This window comes from Phoca vitulina, unplaced genomic scaffold (genome assembly GCF_004348235.1).
Source record: "Phoca vitulina isolate PV1807 unplaced genomic scaffold, GSC_HSeal_1.0 scaffold1, whole genome shotgun sequence".
Lineage (NCBI taxonomy): Eukaryota > Metazoa > Chordata > Mammalia > Carnivora > Phocidae > Phoca > Phoca vitulina.
The window spans coordinates 68385477-68403790 of record NW_022589704.1 but is presented as its reverse complement, the minus strand read 5'-3'; the positions used below and the strand labels follow the sequence as shown (position 1 = coordinate 68403790).

The 18314-nt window shown below is 40.7% G+C and overlaps 1 protein-coding gene across 1 annotated transcript in view; it reads right to left on the bottom strand.

The window, feature by feature from the left end:
• Positions 1-2124: 2124 nt before the first annotated feature.
• Positions 2125-18314, bottom strand: part of FAP (fibroblast activation protein alpha) — a 71432-nt gene continuing 55242 nt past the window's right edge. The window contains 6 exon segments of the mRNA XM_032409389.1: positions 2125-2750; positions 4255-4328; positions 4591-4663; positions 5165-5229; positions 6271-6370; positions 14271-14325. Coding sequence (XP_032265280.1) covers positions 2649-2750; positions 4255-4328; positions 4591-4663; positions 5165-5229; positions 6271-6370; positions 14271-14325 — 469 coding nt within the window. The 3' untranslated portion in view covers positions 2125-2648.

The following is an 18314-nucleotide window of genomic DNA, read 5'->3' as shown; positions in this document are numbered from 1 at the left end:
CCACCCCTATATGACTGGTGTCATTTGAATTTGCATTGTAGTTACATTCATTTTTCACCTATACAAGACTTCAAGTTTTGCTTATAGACATGTATTTTGTTTAATATACATGCATTTTGGGGAGGTGGAGGGTCACCTCTAGTACCTAAAACAGTGGCTTATATTTGTCCAATGGACGAATGAAAATCTCAAGTTTGTGAGAGATGAAGCATGATTAATTAGGGTGCTGGGACACCCTCCTCCCCAAATGTCATATGCAAGAATAAAATGCAGTTAAAGGATAGTTATTGTTACAATTTGCTTCCTACAAATAGAAAGGTCAGATGTTTTTAATCATCCCTTTTGGTTTGGCATTTTTCTATTAAATATTTCCCCTTTGTAATTTATGTATCTTTTATCCTCCATGCCAAAAGAAGAATCTAGTAAAGCGGTACAAAATGCGAACATTAAAAAAAAAAAAAAAACTGCCTCTCAAGTTGCTGCCTTGCTCTTCACTATATCCTTAAAGTCTTGCACAGTGTCTGCTACACAGACAGACTCAACAAATACTTGTTGAATGAACGAATAAATACATAAACACATGCTGAATATCTGAGGCGCACCTGGATGACTCTGCCTGAGGAGGTCAGGGGAGGCTTTAGCAACAGTAATGTAGAAAAATGAATCTTCCACAAACACAGATGCATTCACTCATTTATCGATCGCTGAGCTTCTACCATATGCCATGTTCCAAGATATGGTCTGTGAAGATTGCTAGGACAGCACCATCCAATAGCACTGTCTGTGATGATGGGAATGTTCTACATCTAACATCTACAATATTATTTTGTAGACCGTGGAGAAGACTGGAGTTTTTTACCTGGAATAATGGAACATTTCGATTTGTCTTTTAGAAGTTGCCTCTGCAGCAGTGGGAACCAGAGGCGTGAGGCTGGAGACCTCTTATTGCATGCTGATAGTAAACAACAGCTTTGCAGAATTCCACAAAGGCAGAAAAGACGTTGAAGGAACAAGATTTTCTTATTATTTGCACTTGCCCTGTTGTACCCCTTGATAGAGGATTAAGAAAGAACTGTTGCTTATTCTCCTCTCCCCAGCTGGAGAGAGTGGATGATGAGAATATTATGAGGACATCTGGACTTGCTTCTGAGGCTGCTCCAGGCAAAACAAAATGGGAAAGGAATAGCTTCTCTCTGCCCCGCAGGACATCGGCAGTTGCATAGATGTGGGGAGGGGGGGCTATGGCCAGCCCTGAATCTGTGTGGGTGCTGCCCAAACTTCCTGACAGAGCACCCCTTCCTGACAGGTGCGGTGGGGCCATGTGGCGTGAGTGGGAGGCATGATTTCAGAAAGCGGTGGTGGAGAGAGCATTGGACAGAGAAATGTCTGACAATTCTAGAGGACGCTGTGGTCTCTGATCTTAGAGGCCCCTTCCTGCCGTAACGCTGCATGCCTGGATGGGTTCTTCTGGCTGTAGAGCATGAGAGATCTGAAGAGAAACCAGAGCATGAGAGAAGGCACGAGGGTCTTCTAGCTGCAACTAGGAAGGATCAAGCTAGGGATGGGAAGAAATCGTCCAGAGCCACCTCGGGCCAGGAAACACATCAATGAAAAGTTCCCTAGGGAGAGGCTTCATGGATACTTCCAACATTCATTTAATAAATATCTTCTGGTGACCTGGGTCTTTTTAATTCGGTGGCAGTTACAGAGATGGAAGCTGCCCATAAGTTTCTAATTGATGGGGACCCTTACTGTCAGAGAGTCACCTTCGGGGTTGCAAGCATTATGGCTTTTTTTTTTTTTCTTTTTCAAAATGAGCTCAGTAATGTCAAACTCAAACCCCAGAAAAATCTCATAGATACAACATTTTTCCTTTCTAGCTGTGGATGTCCTTTTTATTTAATTGTTTTGCTTGCTTAGTTTGGTGTGGCTTAGCAATCTGAAGGCAGTTACCATTGCTAATTCTTGAAAGGGATACAAAATAGGAATGTTTCTAAATTTGAAGCATTTATTAAAAGGAGCCTGAATTCAAAATTCTGATTTTATCCTTGTTGAGTGCTTTTGGCTACGTTGAAGAAATCTGGGAGAAATTTCATAAACATTTCTTGGAGGTCCAGCATAGAGTGCAAACATCAGGACGCCTCTATGAAATGCATCTCAAACTTGATTTCTGAACAATGCTTTTTCATACTCTGAGCTATTCATTCCAGCATTTGGAATCCTAATTACAAAAATCCAAACTCTTCTAGGTTCTTCTTCTCCATCCCCATCTAACGTGACTCATGTGCTTGCCTAGCACAAGCGTTTATTTTCTGTGATAAAACCGGAAGTTGAAATTAATGCACACAGACAAAATAACAGCACTTTAACTTCTGACTTTATTATTTTCCTCAAATGAACAGGTGATAAAACACTGTGTCCAAAGCAAAAGGCACGGTTCCCTTTTCTCTTCTTTCAGAGAGTGCCAGAAAATGTAAACAATATTTGAGTTGAACTTCTGAGTCTTAATCTTCCGCCAGCCTTTAGAACATCATTCATTTGTTTGTTTGTACCAGGATTTAACAGCATAAAGAGTAAAACAAGCAAGTGGTGTGAGGCATTTATACGAAGTGTTCCCACTGTGATACAAGCTTGCGTCTGCGTCCTTTTTAGTCGGACAAAGAAAAACACTGCTTTAGGAAGTGGGTCATGTGGGTGTACAGGTGCTTCGTGGACAGGCCGGATATGCCATGGTTCTGGTCCGAGTACCACTGCAAGGCAGAGAGCAGATGCCGGAGTCACTCCCACAGCCACACAAGGCACCCAGCTTTGACTTTCTAATGCCCGCAGGTCCCGACGATTTTTCTAATATTGTGATTGAAATTCTACTTAAGAGCACTTAATAAGATAGCTCACATGCAGACATTTAGAACAGGAAGACAAAAAAAGGTCTTTTATTAACCGGGACTATTCTTTCCCATTCTTTAAGCTTGTATTTTATTTTATTTTATTTATTTATTTATTTATTTATTTATTTATTTATTTATTTTCAGCTTATATTTTAGATCTCAGTGGCTGAGGTTTCACAATGGCTAGCATCTTGGGGGGTCAGGAGGCAGGTACGTGCTCCAGAGCTGGGTCTATTACTTTGCGCCTCTGGAGCTTGGTTTCCTCATTTGAAAAAATAAGGAGTTTGGATTTGATTTTCTCTAAGGCTTCTGCTAGCTCAAAAACTCTATGAGGCTTGTAGCCTCTGAAATCCAATTCCTCTCTGCTGCAGAAAATCCACAACACATATAACTGTAAACACCTTTCATAGGAGTTAAACATAGTATCATTAAAGTCACCCAGGAAGATGACATTATACATTTAAACTTCATTGTTGGAGAGATGCTGGCGAGATTATTGTTTTTACTGAATAAAGGTGGATAGTGGTCATGATGGAATGCTATACACTTAGAAGGTGAATTTACGTTGGGGGCGGGGTCACGATTAAAAAAGATCAGAAAAATCTCCCATCCCCCTTTGCAAATTATTTTAAAAAGCCCAATTTCCAAAAATGGGGGTTTCGTTTTCGAGGTTCTCATTCAGGAAAAGCAAGTGAGGGAGAACTTCTGCTCCCTGAGGAGGGGAAGTTGCTGTCAGGGGTTGTCTCTCTTGCCGTGGTTTTCACCTTCCTTTTCTCTCTGTTGTCATTTCCGAGTCCTCGTGCCACCCACCCGGACTCTCCGGCTAGCTCATTCATTCATTCGCTCGGGGAACACTCCAGTTTCTGTGCTGGGCCAGGCTTGTGTCAGGCACTGAGAACACACGGGTGAAAGGGTTCCCCAACTCTGAGTGGGGCTGCCTGACTTCAGGGAGCCTCTGTGGCCGCTGATAACATTCCCCAATCGCTCCTTACTGAATACACGGAAGCTTTTCGCTGCTTTGGGACTCCCAGCTTCTGTGAGGACGCTAAGCATGCAGCTACATTATGTAAGCAGGATCACAGAACTATTGGATGTTCGAGCTAGAAGATCATCAATCTCACGGATGTCTTTATTTCAGATAGGACTCAACCGGGATCCCCAGAGGTGACATGGCTCACCTCGTGTCCTTCAGGGAGTTCATGGAAGATCCAAGACCCACTTGCTAATGTTCTGCCTACTCTACCCTAGAGCCCGTTTGCCAGGTTTTTGTAAAAAAAAATAATAATAATACTAATGAAAAAATCAGATTCCTCCTTTGAGCTTACGGGTCTAAGGCCGTGAACGGGAGTAAAACGAAATTATGTACCATTGCCTGGAAATCCACTTGTGCATTAACCAGAGCTTTAGCAATCTGTGCTGAGTTTTGAAAGTGCACATTATCTGCAACAAAGAGAGAGAGTTAAAGTGCTGCTAAATACCAGAAAGCATAGAGTGACAATGTACTGCCTGCAAATGAACACCGACAATTATCTAGTCATGCGGTTGACATTGTCAGCAGTGAGTCATCGCACTCATTTGTGGAAATGTCCCTGACTCTTAGGTACTGACCCTGAGCACAGGCATAGGAGGATGCTTAATGTTTCTTAAACAAAGTGATGTTGGCTCAGTATTTTTATGTGTAAGAGTCTTGCTTAAACCTCACCATCTGCTGTTCCGTGGATGAGAAGATAGTCTACATTTCTGAAATATTCTGCTCTTGCCATCACAGTTGAATTCTGGAAAAGAGGAAAAATTAACATTTTAGTTGCTGCAAGTTCTAATAGAAAACTAGCTAAATCATTGTGCGATGGACTTAGCACCAATACTGAAATTATGTATTGCTTTGGTTGATAAATATTTAAGAGTCAGAGCAACACATTTTCATCATCATTTGCATTACTTCCATCTGATTCTTCGTTTGAAAAACGGGAAGTTTATGTGTCATATGTTACATATGAGTGAGACCTTAGGCATAAATGATGCCCGCTCAAGCTGTGTAGGGGTTGGGGGTGGGCAGGAGGATGCGGAAAAGGGAGGTGAGGGAAGGGAGGATGGGGAAAGAAAGAAGAGAATCCTAAGAGAGTAAATGTCTTCCTAGTGAGGTGTTTTGCAGCTAACAAAAGATCAGCGTATTTGCTTGGGGAGCCAGCAAAAGTATAAACTCTGAATGACTGCTTCAAAATTATGTAGCGCGTTTGCAAGAAGTCAATGACCTAAATGAAACAGAAAACGCTTACTTTATAGTGCTTGAGGTTATCGTTCTTTGTTGGGAGGCCCATGAAGCGCTCTGTGTAGATAGATGCTATAAAATATATGAGAATATGTTGTTTACATGTGATATGGGTCATTCCATTAACCAACAAGACCCCCCAGTTTGAGAACTGCTCGTCACCTTCCCCCGTGGAGCTGCTGAGGAAGGTTCCTGCTTGCCTTTACTGTAATGCTCCACCCAAGTCATTTGCTCTGCGATTTGCCTCAACAGGGCTAGAGAAGCAAAGGAGGAGACAGGAACAGCTAACATTAGAAAGGACTGATCTTAAGCTTTTTCTCTTCCACCCTTTGGTGGGGGAGATGTTTAGCTAGGAAAGACCTTATGGAATGACCTCATTGTATTTTTTAAAAAATCACAAATGCAGCCACCTCTTGTACTTTTATTGGTGTCTTAATTAATCTGGGATGGAACTATATGCCCCCAGTCCTCCTCTCCCAACACACACACACACACACACACACACACACATTTTTTTTTTTCTGAATAAAGATTGCCTGAGAGTTATAGTTGTCTCATTTCTACCCCAACCCAGGGACGAGGATCTGATGAAAGCTAATTTTTGTGCAATTATTAGAGTTAATTCCAAATAATCATCCTGCATTAATGTGAATCATAAAAATAGGCACCCACGGGAGGTGTACTTCTTAACAAGTTTTTTTGTGGCTCTGGTTTCTGGAGCAATGGACCTGGCGGCTGCAAACTGTGACTTGGAGGTGAATAGTTTGGCTCCGCCCGACTTTGCGTAAAATGTATTTACAGGCCACCCGTGTGCCTGCAAAAACACAGACTCGGCTCTGGTTTTAAAGGTTTGGTGTATCAGGAGGCACCAGGTTTCGGGGAGAGGATCACATATATTGGGTTTTGGAAGAGTCCTCCCTCACTCTTAAGATTTCTTTGATTGTTGCAACATGATTACAATGCATCATATAAACCACCTCGCTTCTAGATTATGCTTTCCCCAGTGAAGCTGGGGTGAATTTTACTGCATAATTTGTTTTCCTAGCAACCTCAAATATAGAGTAATTATGTGTTAAATGTTTTCGCAGCCACAGTTATGAAATGTTTCCATACCGTAATATTCCCAGCTGGAGACAGGAGCCACTGCTATCCCACATTTGAAAAGACCGGTTCCTGAAGCAAGGGCCAGGGATGAAACATAGCCTCCGTAGGACTGTGGAGACATCATTACAAGTCAGTCCCAGATTTGCTTTCAGAAAGTCTCCAACATCGTTTTACAGCAACTCTGCTCACAATAAGTACTGATGGGAGCTGGGGATATGCATGGGGCAGATTAAATGTCTATCTTGCACCCTTGGCAGCAAGCTCCACCTGACACAGCATCATTTCACCCCCAGTAAACTAAAAATACTTGGTGTGCTGATTGGAGCATGGTAGGGGCAGTTGAAGAGATATTTATAATTGCAACTTTTCTGCCCAAATTTTTTTTTCCTCTCTATTTTTCCAATGAGGACCTTGCCAGAGCAAAACCAGGATTTTACTTGAGGGCCTTGCCAGAGCAAAACCAGGATTGTACTTGAAAGAAATGCACAAAGAAAGGAGATTATTCCCCAAATGTAAAAGCGGGATACTTCCCACACTCTGCAAAAGTCCTGTAAGACAATACTCACATCTGTGTATTTACTTATTGGTTTTCATAATAGAACAACAAGGGTAAGACGTAAGAACCTTTTGGATGGTTAAGGACATGGCCAGAGTTTGTGTCTAATGTAGTGTTACATATTCTGTTCTGAGGGGGGATTTCTGGCATAGCAGCTCAAAGGAGGAAAAGCCATCGGTGTCTTTAAAAGTCTTACATAGCCCCCCACAAATTGAATGGAAAAACAAAGAAATACAAAAGGAGTCAGGAGTAGGGTTAGCTCTCATCAGTTTTCTTCCCCAAGGAATCAGGGAGATGATTCAGAAATGTGACCCTGATAACAGGAGCTGTCTGCCTATGTCACTTGGAAATTTGAACCTTGTCCTAAAAGTGAAGAAATGAACACAATAAGGTGGCATCTCCCCCGGAAGTGAAATTTGGGCTGTGGAAACATGCTTGAGAGAGAGGCTTCTCCTGGGAATGTGGACTAAACAGTGCTCTGGGTCCTGAACCCCCAAAATGTGTGTGCTAGATCAGGAAGTGATTCTCGGTGCATATTCTTGCCCCAACACAGGAACGTTCCCCACAAGTCACCAGAGGACAGTGGGACTTTCCAACTAGGAATGGGCCTTGTATTTAGGACCTTATTGCCACAAACCTCTGGGAGCCATTTTCCCTTAGGTCAGCAGAGATCATATCACCCTTTGCCACAGAAAAGTCAGTCTTCAGAGAGGGTGAAAGAGTGAGAGGGAGAGTTCACAGAGTGAGAGACAGATAGGCAGACAGAGGACAGACATGCTAATGAGGGCAAATCCGTGGGAGGGCTCTATTCTTAACCCACGAAATACATGGAATGGGGGGATAAGTTAAACAATCTTGCTGAATTCATGAGGTAAAGGAAGAATTTTTTAACTAGTGTACAGTTGTATGTTTCCAGTTCTGGGGAATTTTATTGAGGACCCTTGGTGACAAAACACAGAATAGAAGAAGCAGCTCCAATTATATCATGCCCTCCTTTTATTATACTTAGAGAAGAACTAAAACATGTTCTAATAGGGGAAAATATATTTTAAAAACGGAAGGAACAGTGGGTTTGAAAATCATTTTGGTAAGTGAAAATTTTCACTTATAAAAATGATTTGCTTTGATTCGTAGGTTAGCAATGACTATTACTGAAATGGAAGTCCTCTCCTTCTTTCTTTTAGGTTCAACTGAGAGGAAAGTAAGCTGAGTTAGAAATATTATTGTTTGTGGTTGTGTTGGAAAAGCGTGTTCACTACCAGTAACAACGGTGGGTCCCGCTGAAATAGCATGAAGTGAGATTTGGAATGGAAAGCATTTACACATAGTAAAAAGGGTTTTCAACACTTCTGTGCGAAATCTTACAAATTATTAACCTGTATCTACTCAGTGATTAGAGAGTATTGCTGTCCCTAAATACAATTTCCGTGTTTCCAGGATGAATACGAATTGTCTCTAGGAATTTGTAAGAGCAAAACTAGTGTAGCAACAGCACAACAAAAGTAGGTGTTCTTTAAATTCTCAGGCGGCTTAGAAAAGCGATTCCTATTGTAGAAATGAAGAGGAAATAAAATAAACCCGTGTTGACTTTTTTCTGCTCTCCCATGGGTGGGGCTCCAAGGCAGAGTGGGTGGCTGTCGCAAGAAAGGAACCCACGGAGCAGATTGGCCATGAGAATTCTAGAATTTTGTCCTTTGCACTTAGATGCCTTGCCATTTTGTTTAAACGAAGGATATCTTTAAAAACATTCTTAGAAGGGCACAGAATTTTGAGGGGTTTATAGAACGCTCTTATGTGAGCCATAATGCACACTGGAACATTTTACCTACAGGCAGTTATAATGAATAGCTAATGTTTGTACGGCCAAGGCTCTTGCAACCTTCTTGGAGGACCCATACTCTCTGTTTCCCTTCTCCCTCCTTAGATGTTCCCCTGCTTGTCGGCTCTCCTGATGTTCTCTGGACTCTCCAGGCATGATCTAGCCCCAGGACTTTCACAAATGCTGCCGCCTTCCGCCTAGAACCCTCTTTCCCCAGGATACAGCCATGGCTCGCTTCCTCCCCATTTCAAGTCTTAACCCAAAGAGAGTCGCACCTGTCCTTCTCATCTACGATGCACCAACCCTGCATCATGCTCCTATCTTGTTGTGTTTTGTTTTTCACCAGAGCACTCGTCATCGTTTAACATCCTGTTCATTGTACTTATTTTTCCTGCTTATTGTCTTCCTTCCCAACTGTTCCCAACTCCATAAAGGTAGACATTTTCATCTGCCTGGTTAATGAATGTATCCCCATCACTGACAACGTGGCGTAGAACACAGAGGGGAATAGAATCAATATTTGTCGGGGCGCCTGGGTGGCTCAGTCGTTAAGCGTCTGCCTTCGGCTCAGGTCATGATCCCAGGGTCCTGGGATCGAGCCCCACATCGGGCTCTCTGCTCAGTGGGAAGCCTGCTTCTCCCTCTCCCACCCCCCCTGCTTGTGTTCCCTCTCTCGCTGTCTCTCTCTGTCTCTCTCTCTCTGTCAAATGAATAAATAAAATCTTAAAAAAAAAAAAAGAATCAATATTTGTCAAATATATCACTTTCCTGTTAACTCAGCTCATCCTCACAGGGCCCCGGTCAGGAAATCACGGCTGCCTTTCACGACAAGGAAGCCGTGGCTGGAGGGAACTCAGAGGGCTCTGGGAGTCAGGAAGCAGCAGAGCTGGGACTCAAAGCCAGGACACTTGCCTCTACAACCCATGACTTTCCTCTCTGTCCTTGCACTGGGGCAAACCTCGTCGGGGAACTTTAAGTTTGGAGTCTAATGTAGTCTCATTAGAGGTGCATTTGTCCTACTTTTACATCGTTGATCGCACATAGCAATTCAAATTGCTTATAATTAGTCACTGGAAGAGAAAGGAACTAAGATTAAATCATGAACTAATGCTTATTCAACACCACCTGGCTAGGCCTATATTAACAAAGCAAGGCCCACGAATGAGGTTGTTATTCTAATAATTTAGGCAAAACCCCTGCTGCTCTTCAATTGTCAGAATAATTACTTCAATTTTTCTTCGCATAAACCAGGGTTTTGCAACCTCAGCACGGTTGACATTTTGGGCTGGGTAATTCTTTTTTGTGGGGACCTGTCCTGTGCATTGTGGGATATTTAACAGCATCTCTGGCCTCGACTCATTAGCTGCCAGTAGCACTCCCCCAGTTGTGACAACCACAAATGACTCCAGACATTGCCAAATGTCCCCTGAGGTGCAAGATGGCCTGGTGAAGAACCGGCTCTAGCAGACACATCCTAGGCATGGTGCTGGGGGCCTAGTGGATATCTAATAAACAGCCAAGAACAGAGCTACTGCATTTTGGTTTGTGTGAGCCAGAAATATAAAAGGGTAAGATAAAAATGCTTCCTTTCCCCTTCTTAATCAGGATTATGGAGGCAAACATAAGATTTGCAGCTTATTTGCCAACTGACTACCAAAAATGTATGGGGTCAGCTTTAGTATATGTCTCAGACTGCTAACCTGCCTAACACTTCATGGAAACAGATACTTTCTTCCTTGATATGAGACACACTAATGGCTAAGTAATGCTCACGGTCATTCTCAACAGCTTCCTCTTCCACATCTCCAGTTTCCCACAGGTCCCTGTTTATTATACTAGAAAACAACACTTGAAGCTCTGACCTCTTCCCACCTCCTACTTCACTGTTTGAATTCAGGCCCTTGGTATTTGTGGCCAATATTACTGCTCCCTAGATCCTTGGCCCACTCCCTCCCCCACCTCAGACCATCCTTCGCCCTGTGGCCAAGAGTATCTTTCTAAGACACCAATTCTATTCCCTATTGACTTCAAGAGCACGTTTCAAAAAAGGATCCATGGAATCAAATACCTTTTGGTAATACTATATTAATCAAAATTTAACAGGATTCTTTACTGTTCTTTCACCAAGCCAATATACACTATTATGTAGAATTCATGATTTACCGTATTATTAGACCCAGAGGACCTTTTCCTGAAAAAGTCCTTGGTATTAATAAGATACATTTGGGGGAACACTGACTTATGGGATTAAATTTAGTTTAAATAACATCATTGGTGTATGGGATGGCCAAGTATTATGCTAAACATTTGAGAAAAAAAATTAAAAAAAAAATACAAAGTCCATTCCCTCGGTGAGCTTACATTCTCATGGGAGAAATCAATAGATAGACAAAATAAAACATGATAATTCCTAGAAGAGCAGTATAAAGAACTACTGGAGCACAAAGAAAGTCATATCTGAGTTGGGTTTTAAAGAGTAAGTAGGAGTTTTCCATTTTGGAGGCAGAGGAGCAGAATGGGAGAAGATGGACACATTTCAGGTTGCAGGGAAAAGTCAAATTATTCATAAGGCGTGGGGGAAAAGTGGAAAGAGATGAGGCCAGAAAAGCAGGTTACAGCCAGATTGTCAAGGGCTTTGCATGCAAGGAAATAAGTTTGGGCACCAGGTCAGGGTCAATATGTGGCCTTAGAAAATATATAAGCATATAAGCAGAAAAGCAACATGGTAAGAATTGTGTTTTAGAATAGCAACTTCATTAGCAACATTGCAGCTTGTGAGGTCAAAGCAGGAAGGCTAGTTAAGAGGCAACTGGAATAGTTAAACCGGTACCACCCAATGGTCCATGGACCAAAAGAATCAGCATTACCTGGGATCTTGTCAGAAATGCAAATCCTTGGGGCTCACCCTGGACTACTGAATCAGAATCTCTAGTGGTAGGGCCCTGGAAACTGTTTCAACAAGTTCTCCACGTGATGCTTATGTAAGCTAAATTTTGAGAAGGTCTGATCTAAATTACATATGAAGAAACTTGAACTAAAGCACTGGCAGTGGGGATGATGAGACCAGATTTAGATGTTTGAAGGTAGAATTGACAGAACTTACTAAGCAATGGCATGTTGGAGTCAGGGAACAAGAGAAGTTGAAAATAGCTCTGAATTTACTAATTTGGGTGACTAGGTGTGTGGTAAGGTCCTTTAATAAAGATGAGGACTTGTTTTAAGTAGACTATAACAAGTTTAGCTTGTGTAGGTTAGGCTTGAGGCTCCAGTCAGACATTTGGGATAGATGGTCAGTGAGCATTTGGAACATGGAGCTCAGAAGAGAGATGGGGGCTAGTGACAGGGATCTGAGAGTCAGCACCATCTTTGAAATTACATGGGTTTTCCCAAGGAAGTGAAAAACAGTGAGATTCATGGCCAGACCCTGAAAAACACTGACATTTAAAGAATGAATGGAAAATTTAAAAAATAAATAAATACAAAAATAAAGAATAAATGGAGTGTAATGATCATGGAGACATAGAAAAATAGGAGAAATGTGTCACAGATCCATAGATAGAGCCCATTCTCCTTTATGCAGTCTAAAAGGCCTCCTGTTAATCTGGCTAACTCCCAACCCAAATTCCTTTCCTTCACCTTCCTCACTACATGCCTTACACGTCTGAAGTTTCCAGCATCCAGACCAACCACACCTTACTCATTGTTACCTCAGGACCCTGTCAAGGCTGTCTTCATTCTCTGGAATGCACCATTATTGACCTATCTTCACTACCTCATTTCTGAATCTCCCCTTAACTCTCACAGCCAGGATTAACTACTCTGCTCCCTCGTGCTTTCCACCACAAGTTGTATCTGTCTTAACAGTTGGAACATTGCTGAGCAATTGCTTTTTTGCTGTTTTATCTAATAAAGGGCCAGAGCTATAACTTATTCATCTTTTCATCTTCCAAAGAACCTAATATAAGACCTAGTTGAGATCCAATAAAAATTTACTACATTGGTGTAAGAATGCATCAGTCAGTGATCAGATGGATGGATTAAATAAATCATAAAGAATTGATAAAAAAAAAACAAACCAGTATAGTATTAAGGTCTTTTTCCCTCAGGATCTTCTGGGTCCTGCTGATTTAGGGGCTGCTCGAATGTTGCATCCATTGGCAGTTCACTTATTCCTTCTTCTGTGCATGCTCTCTGGATTTACCTCACAATCACTGCCTTGTTGGAAAGTAAGCAATAAAGGGGACCTAATATACAACCTCTCCTAGAAGCATTTGCATAGACATGGTGAGAATCTCTTATTGAAGAATTTCAGACTGATATGGATGTATTTTGGGGTGCTGAGTGGGTTCTTTAAATCATCCCACATAAATGGTTCTCTACCAAACTAATACCAGGATGTTCTAGAAATGAAATTAAAAGTTCCACTTTATGGTTATTTCAAAGCCTGCAGTAAAAGCAAAGTAAAACTGTAAGAGAAATGTTAATGATTATATGTAAGTGTTCAGCGTGAAATCTGAATCTTTCAAAAATTTACTTTAGGAAATTTCATAAAAATGGATGGTAGAAGAGATCTTATCTGAAATATTTCACTATAAAAATATTTCATTTATTTCCACCCATTTGAATTCCATTCTGTTTAGATATTTAACATTTGATAGTTTTAAGAAGGACCAAATGGCTTGAAGTAACAACTTTCCACAAATTCATAACAGCTCTTCATCTGGTCACTGAGCTGAGAGCTGAGCCGAAGCCTACAGACTCCCTTCAATATTGGGTTTCATTCCCTCCATCTTGTGCAGGCCGCTCTCAGAGAAAACAGCCAAGAAAAACAACCCAAGCACAAACGGCTGCAAATTGACTTGCAAATGTACAAATTCAGACCAAAAAGTGAAACAGGAAATCTTCTTTGAAGGGTAATTATCATAATTTATAATGGGCAAATCTAAACTCTTTCCAATATTTCTCTAAACTTTCCAGTGACTTCATTGCCCATGATTGGGAAGTTTTGTCACTTCCTTTTTATGTGTATTTTGAAAAACTGCTTAGCTCCTCAAATATGGGCAATTATCTCCATGACCTATAACTCAGAAACTAAATTATACTTCTCTCCCATTGGTACAAATTAATATCAGGCCTAGTAAAATAATTTGATTACAAAAAAAAAAAAAAAGAAAAGAAAAAAAGGAATCAAAACAGCCAAGATATGCCTGCGGTAAGCTAGGTACTAGGGAATTTATATTTTAAAAGTTCCTGTGATTTCAAATGTTAGCTTAGCTTTTCATAAAAATGAAAGGATGAAATAGAAAAGATATATATTAACTCTAAAATAACAAAAGAAATTATACCTCTGATGAATATAGTTCAGTTCAGTATACTATAATACAAAAAAAAAATAAGTAAAAATGTGTCAATTATGAGTTAGTTTGCTATATGAGGAAGAAACTAAATGATTGGAAAAAAGGAACACTTAAAGCCACCACTTTGAAGCCTAGATTATCCAAATTGACTGTTTCCATTGACAGATTAAATGATGTTGCAACATTAACATTTCATGAGAAACCTTATAAGCACACACTTTAGAAAATTATGATTGCTGAACTGAATAACAGGCATAAAACATATAAAACAACTCACCCAGCCCCATATGGCTATTCTTTTTTCATCAATGAAACCCATTTCTATGAATTTTCTAAAGTAAAAGAAACAAATTTTTAGAATTTTAAGTGTGTACACATGACATTTACTTCATTACACAAGCATATTTAATCCAAAGATTTAATAGAAATGCTCCATTTTCTTTGTTTAAACACATGCATAATAACACTGCACTTACAAATAATTAAAAGAATATTATCGTGTTTTCTGCAAAGGATAAAATGGATCCTTTAGACTCTACTGTACATCTGTTGAGTAGTACTTCTAAGGCTGCAGGTCTAGCATCCTGATTGTGTGAGCGAGTTACTTGGGACTCAGAGAGGTCAAGGCCCAGGCTTACAGTAACACAGGAAGTCACAGCACCACGACTAGGACCAAATTTCCAAATCCCCAGATTTGAGGAAAAAAAGATTTTTGTTGTTGCTGCTTTAAATTTTATCAATCTTAAATGCTTAGATCTTAATGATAATCACCACCTTGTTTTGGCATCCATGGAATAATATCCATCCCTCTCCCATTTCATACTTAGGGACCCTCAATTTATCATGGTATGGATAATTATGCGTGTCTTTTAGGATATGGACATGATTAATTTGAGTTCCATCATAGAAGAGCCTTCCTTTGAAAACTATTTTGAAAATAGATACCTTCTTAGGAGCAAGGGACCATGCTGAAGGGCAACCTTTAAAAAGTCATGGGAAGCCCTCAGAAATGCAACTTTGCAAAGCTGGTACGAGATAGGAATGTTTTAGGCTAATTTATCCCAGGCCTCCTTGAGGGTTGGTGTTCTAGAGCAATTGTGATTTATTTTGGGAATGGTTTGATTCCCAAAACTCAGGGAACTCTAAGAAAAACAGAAGCAGTGGAAGAAAAAAAAAATTAGGTGGATGAGCCATTGCAGAGACCCGGATGCGACAGTAGCAGGAAGGAGGGGAGGAGAACAAAGTAACACACAGGGAGCCAGAAAGATACGATTTTTTCGTTCCCTTTAGATATGTTAATGCCCTTTCTCATTCTTCTCTGGAAGTAAAATGGAATGGTTTTATTAGTTGAATAATGGAGTTTCTTATAGGGATTTCACAGCAACCATTTTGCTCGTTGCATTGATTCAACATGCACGTTTCCAATGCACAGAGGAGTTGGGCAAATGCCCGGGACCGACAGATGGGAAGAAGCCCCGTCAGTCACAGCTTACCCTACACCGATTCTGAGGGACACTGAGGAGTCTACGGGGAAGAAATGCAGCAGCAAACGGAGAGTTGTTACCTGTGTGGATGCTGTTCATGGTAAAACAGAGAAAATGTGCAGCAAACTGTGGCATTTCAGCAATTCTTCCATTAACTTCAAAAGCCAAATGAAAGAGGGAAAGGTTCACTTTCTTTGTTAGGAAAAAAAAAATCTTTCCACTACTGCTGGAAGACAGTTCTGAGCCATAAAATCAATTTCGATTTTATGATCTCCCAGAAGCTAGCAATCATATTGCCTTGCACCTGGGGTAAAAGCAAATAGCAGGTGATACATGGGAGCAGGAAATTCTTAACAGCTCCCTTCCTCGCTTTATTCTGGAAGGATGACATTTACAAGAAATGATAGTGCAATAGTTAACATGGAAATGAAACATTAACACTTAACGTGGCAGGACTAGGTTAAAGGTTAGCTAGATAATCTGAGCACTTTGAGGCCAAAAAGGCTCCATAAAATTTACCTCCAAATTCTGAAGCGCTCTCAGAAGGGTTATCAGAAACACCGTTGATAATGTGGTTAAATAAAGAAAAATGTTAGTAACAAATGAAAAAGCATTTTGGAGCCTGGACTGAACTTTACAACTTTTCTCGCATAAGAACGGCCCTAGACCAAAGGTCAATTTGGAATCCTAGGGATCAATTATTATTCTATTTTGGAATTGTTCTTATTGATACCATGTATAACAGTATGACATGATATTTTCTCACCAGCAACCTTCTAGTTATTGTGGGAAATGTGGGAATGTCAAAAAATGCCAAATATACCCCAAATGAGTAGAACTGACCCTATAACTAACAAAGTTTATGGGTCCTACGTATGTACCATTTGCAGGGAAGCCTGATGAAAGCAGTTCCCAGTTTCACTTACGCTTTGACCTCACAAGCATCTCCTTTGAAGCATTCTCTTTTGTGTAGTCAGAGTTGTGAGGTTGTCTGGCTTCTTCTTCTTCTTCTTCTTCTTCTTCTTCTTCTTCTTCTTCTTCTTCTTCTTCTTCTTCTTCTTCTTCTTCTTCTTACCCTGCTTTGCTTTGTTTAAATCTATTTATTGATCCTGACTAGTATTTACTGCTGTTTCCAAATATGCACACATGATTTCTTTTTGGTATGTAAAAAATTTAGCCAGATTGCATTTTATATGAGATTGAAGGGGATACATTTTATTCTTTTGTGGGAAGGTAATTTGAGGGTGACCATAAAGGGATGACAATCCCAATTCCCATGTCAGACATTCAGTGTCTGATTCCTAAAACACTCCTTGGCAGACATGTGGTTGAATTATTCCCAGGATAATCATTATAAATCTATCCTTTTTAGCTTTTGTTTTCTCAAAGCATCGGGTTCCAAGGCGTCCCTTTCACTTTTGCAGAATGATGCTTTCAAGCAAAGCAAGGCCAGCCCCCAGTGCATCTCCACTGCTCTGTATATGCTTTGCATGGGCCACACAGCCTCCCCTGGTTCACCAGGCTGTTTACTAAAAGTCACATCTGACAGCAATGTCATCCCTTCAGAGTGCGGGGTGTGGGGTGGGGGTGTTAACCCTTTTACGAGGATTGTAAGTGCACTGAAAGTAGAAGTTGTAAGTTGCACAATTTCATGCAGAGTGGATTGCAATGGCATATATTAATATTTGATCTGCTGTTGTTCAATGGCTGAGCAAATGAGTGAACATATGCCTGCTCTCTAGCAGGAAGACTTCCTTCAGATTCCATCCTAAAAATGGCTCAGAGAAGGTAAAGGTAGCCAACTACTGCCTCTGGTCTATCTTCAATTTTAAATGCCAAAGACATTTATATTATTGTGAAAATTGGTACAATTTGTGGCTTCATGTCCTATATATTGAACATCAGAAATAACAATTTTCGTTAAGGCCTCTCCATGGGTTTCAGGTTTAAATTTTCATTCCATGCAAGAAACACGATAAGAAGCTATCTGTTCTGTTTCTTGAGGTATTCTTAAATTCAAATGCTGCAATTTGGGTAGTAAATAAGTGCCCTCAAAGGCATGATGATGTATTGTGCTGTTATTAGTAGATTGTGATGATGATGATGATGATGATGATGATGATGATAAGTTTGTTTTTCAACCAGTGCCAAAACAAACCACTTTTTAGCTCTACCAACTTTGGAAAAATCCAGTTGAATTACAAATGAGGTGTAATCCACATCTGGCTTTTGATGTAGTCCCACGGTTGCATGCCCTTGGTGTTTATTGCATGGTTTAAGTACAAATAGATGTGACCCACAGTGCCGAAAAAAAAAAAAACTCCTTAAAGAATTAGGTCCGGGGCGCCTGGGTGGCTCAGTCGTTAAGCACCTGCCTTCAGCTCAGGTCATGATCCCAGGGTCCTGGGATCGAGCCCCACATTGGGCTCCCTGCTCAGCGGGAAGCCTGCATCTCCCTCTCCTACTCCCCTGCTTGTGTTCCTGCTCTCGCTGTGTCTCTCTCTGTCAAATAAACAAATAAAATCTTAAAAAAAAAAAAAAGAATTAGGTCTATAACACTGACAGCGGTGTTCATATTTCCATCAAGGCACACCACAGTCTTTATGTGAGAAACTGATCTCTTGGTAGATTTTTCTTTGAGCTATCTCTTCTATGCCTCTCCATCAGCAGAAGATTCTCCTAAAAAGGTTAATAGCAGACAGGCCAAAAATCTGGATCAGCAAGAAAGATGGAGCCTCCTAGAAATCAGGCATGAATAATGCCCACAGATTGTGCAGTGTTATTTAATAATCTACTTATTTATTTGTCAGATTTTACTCAAATAGACTGGTTTTAAT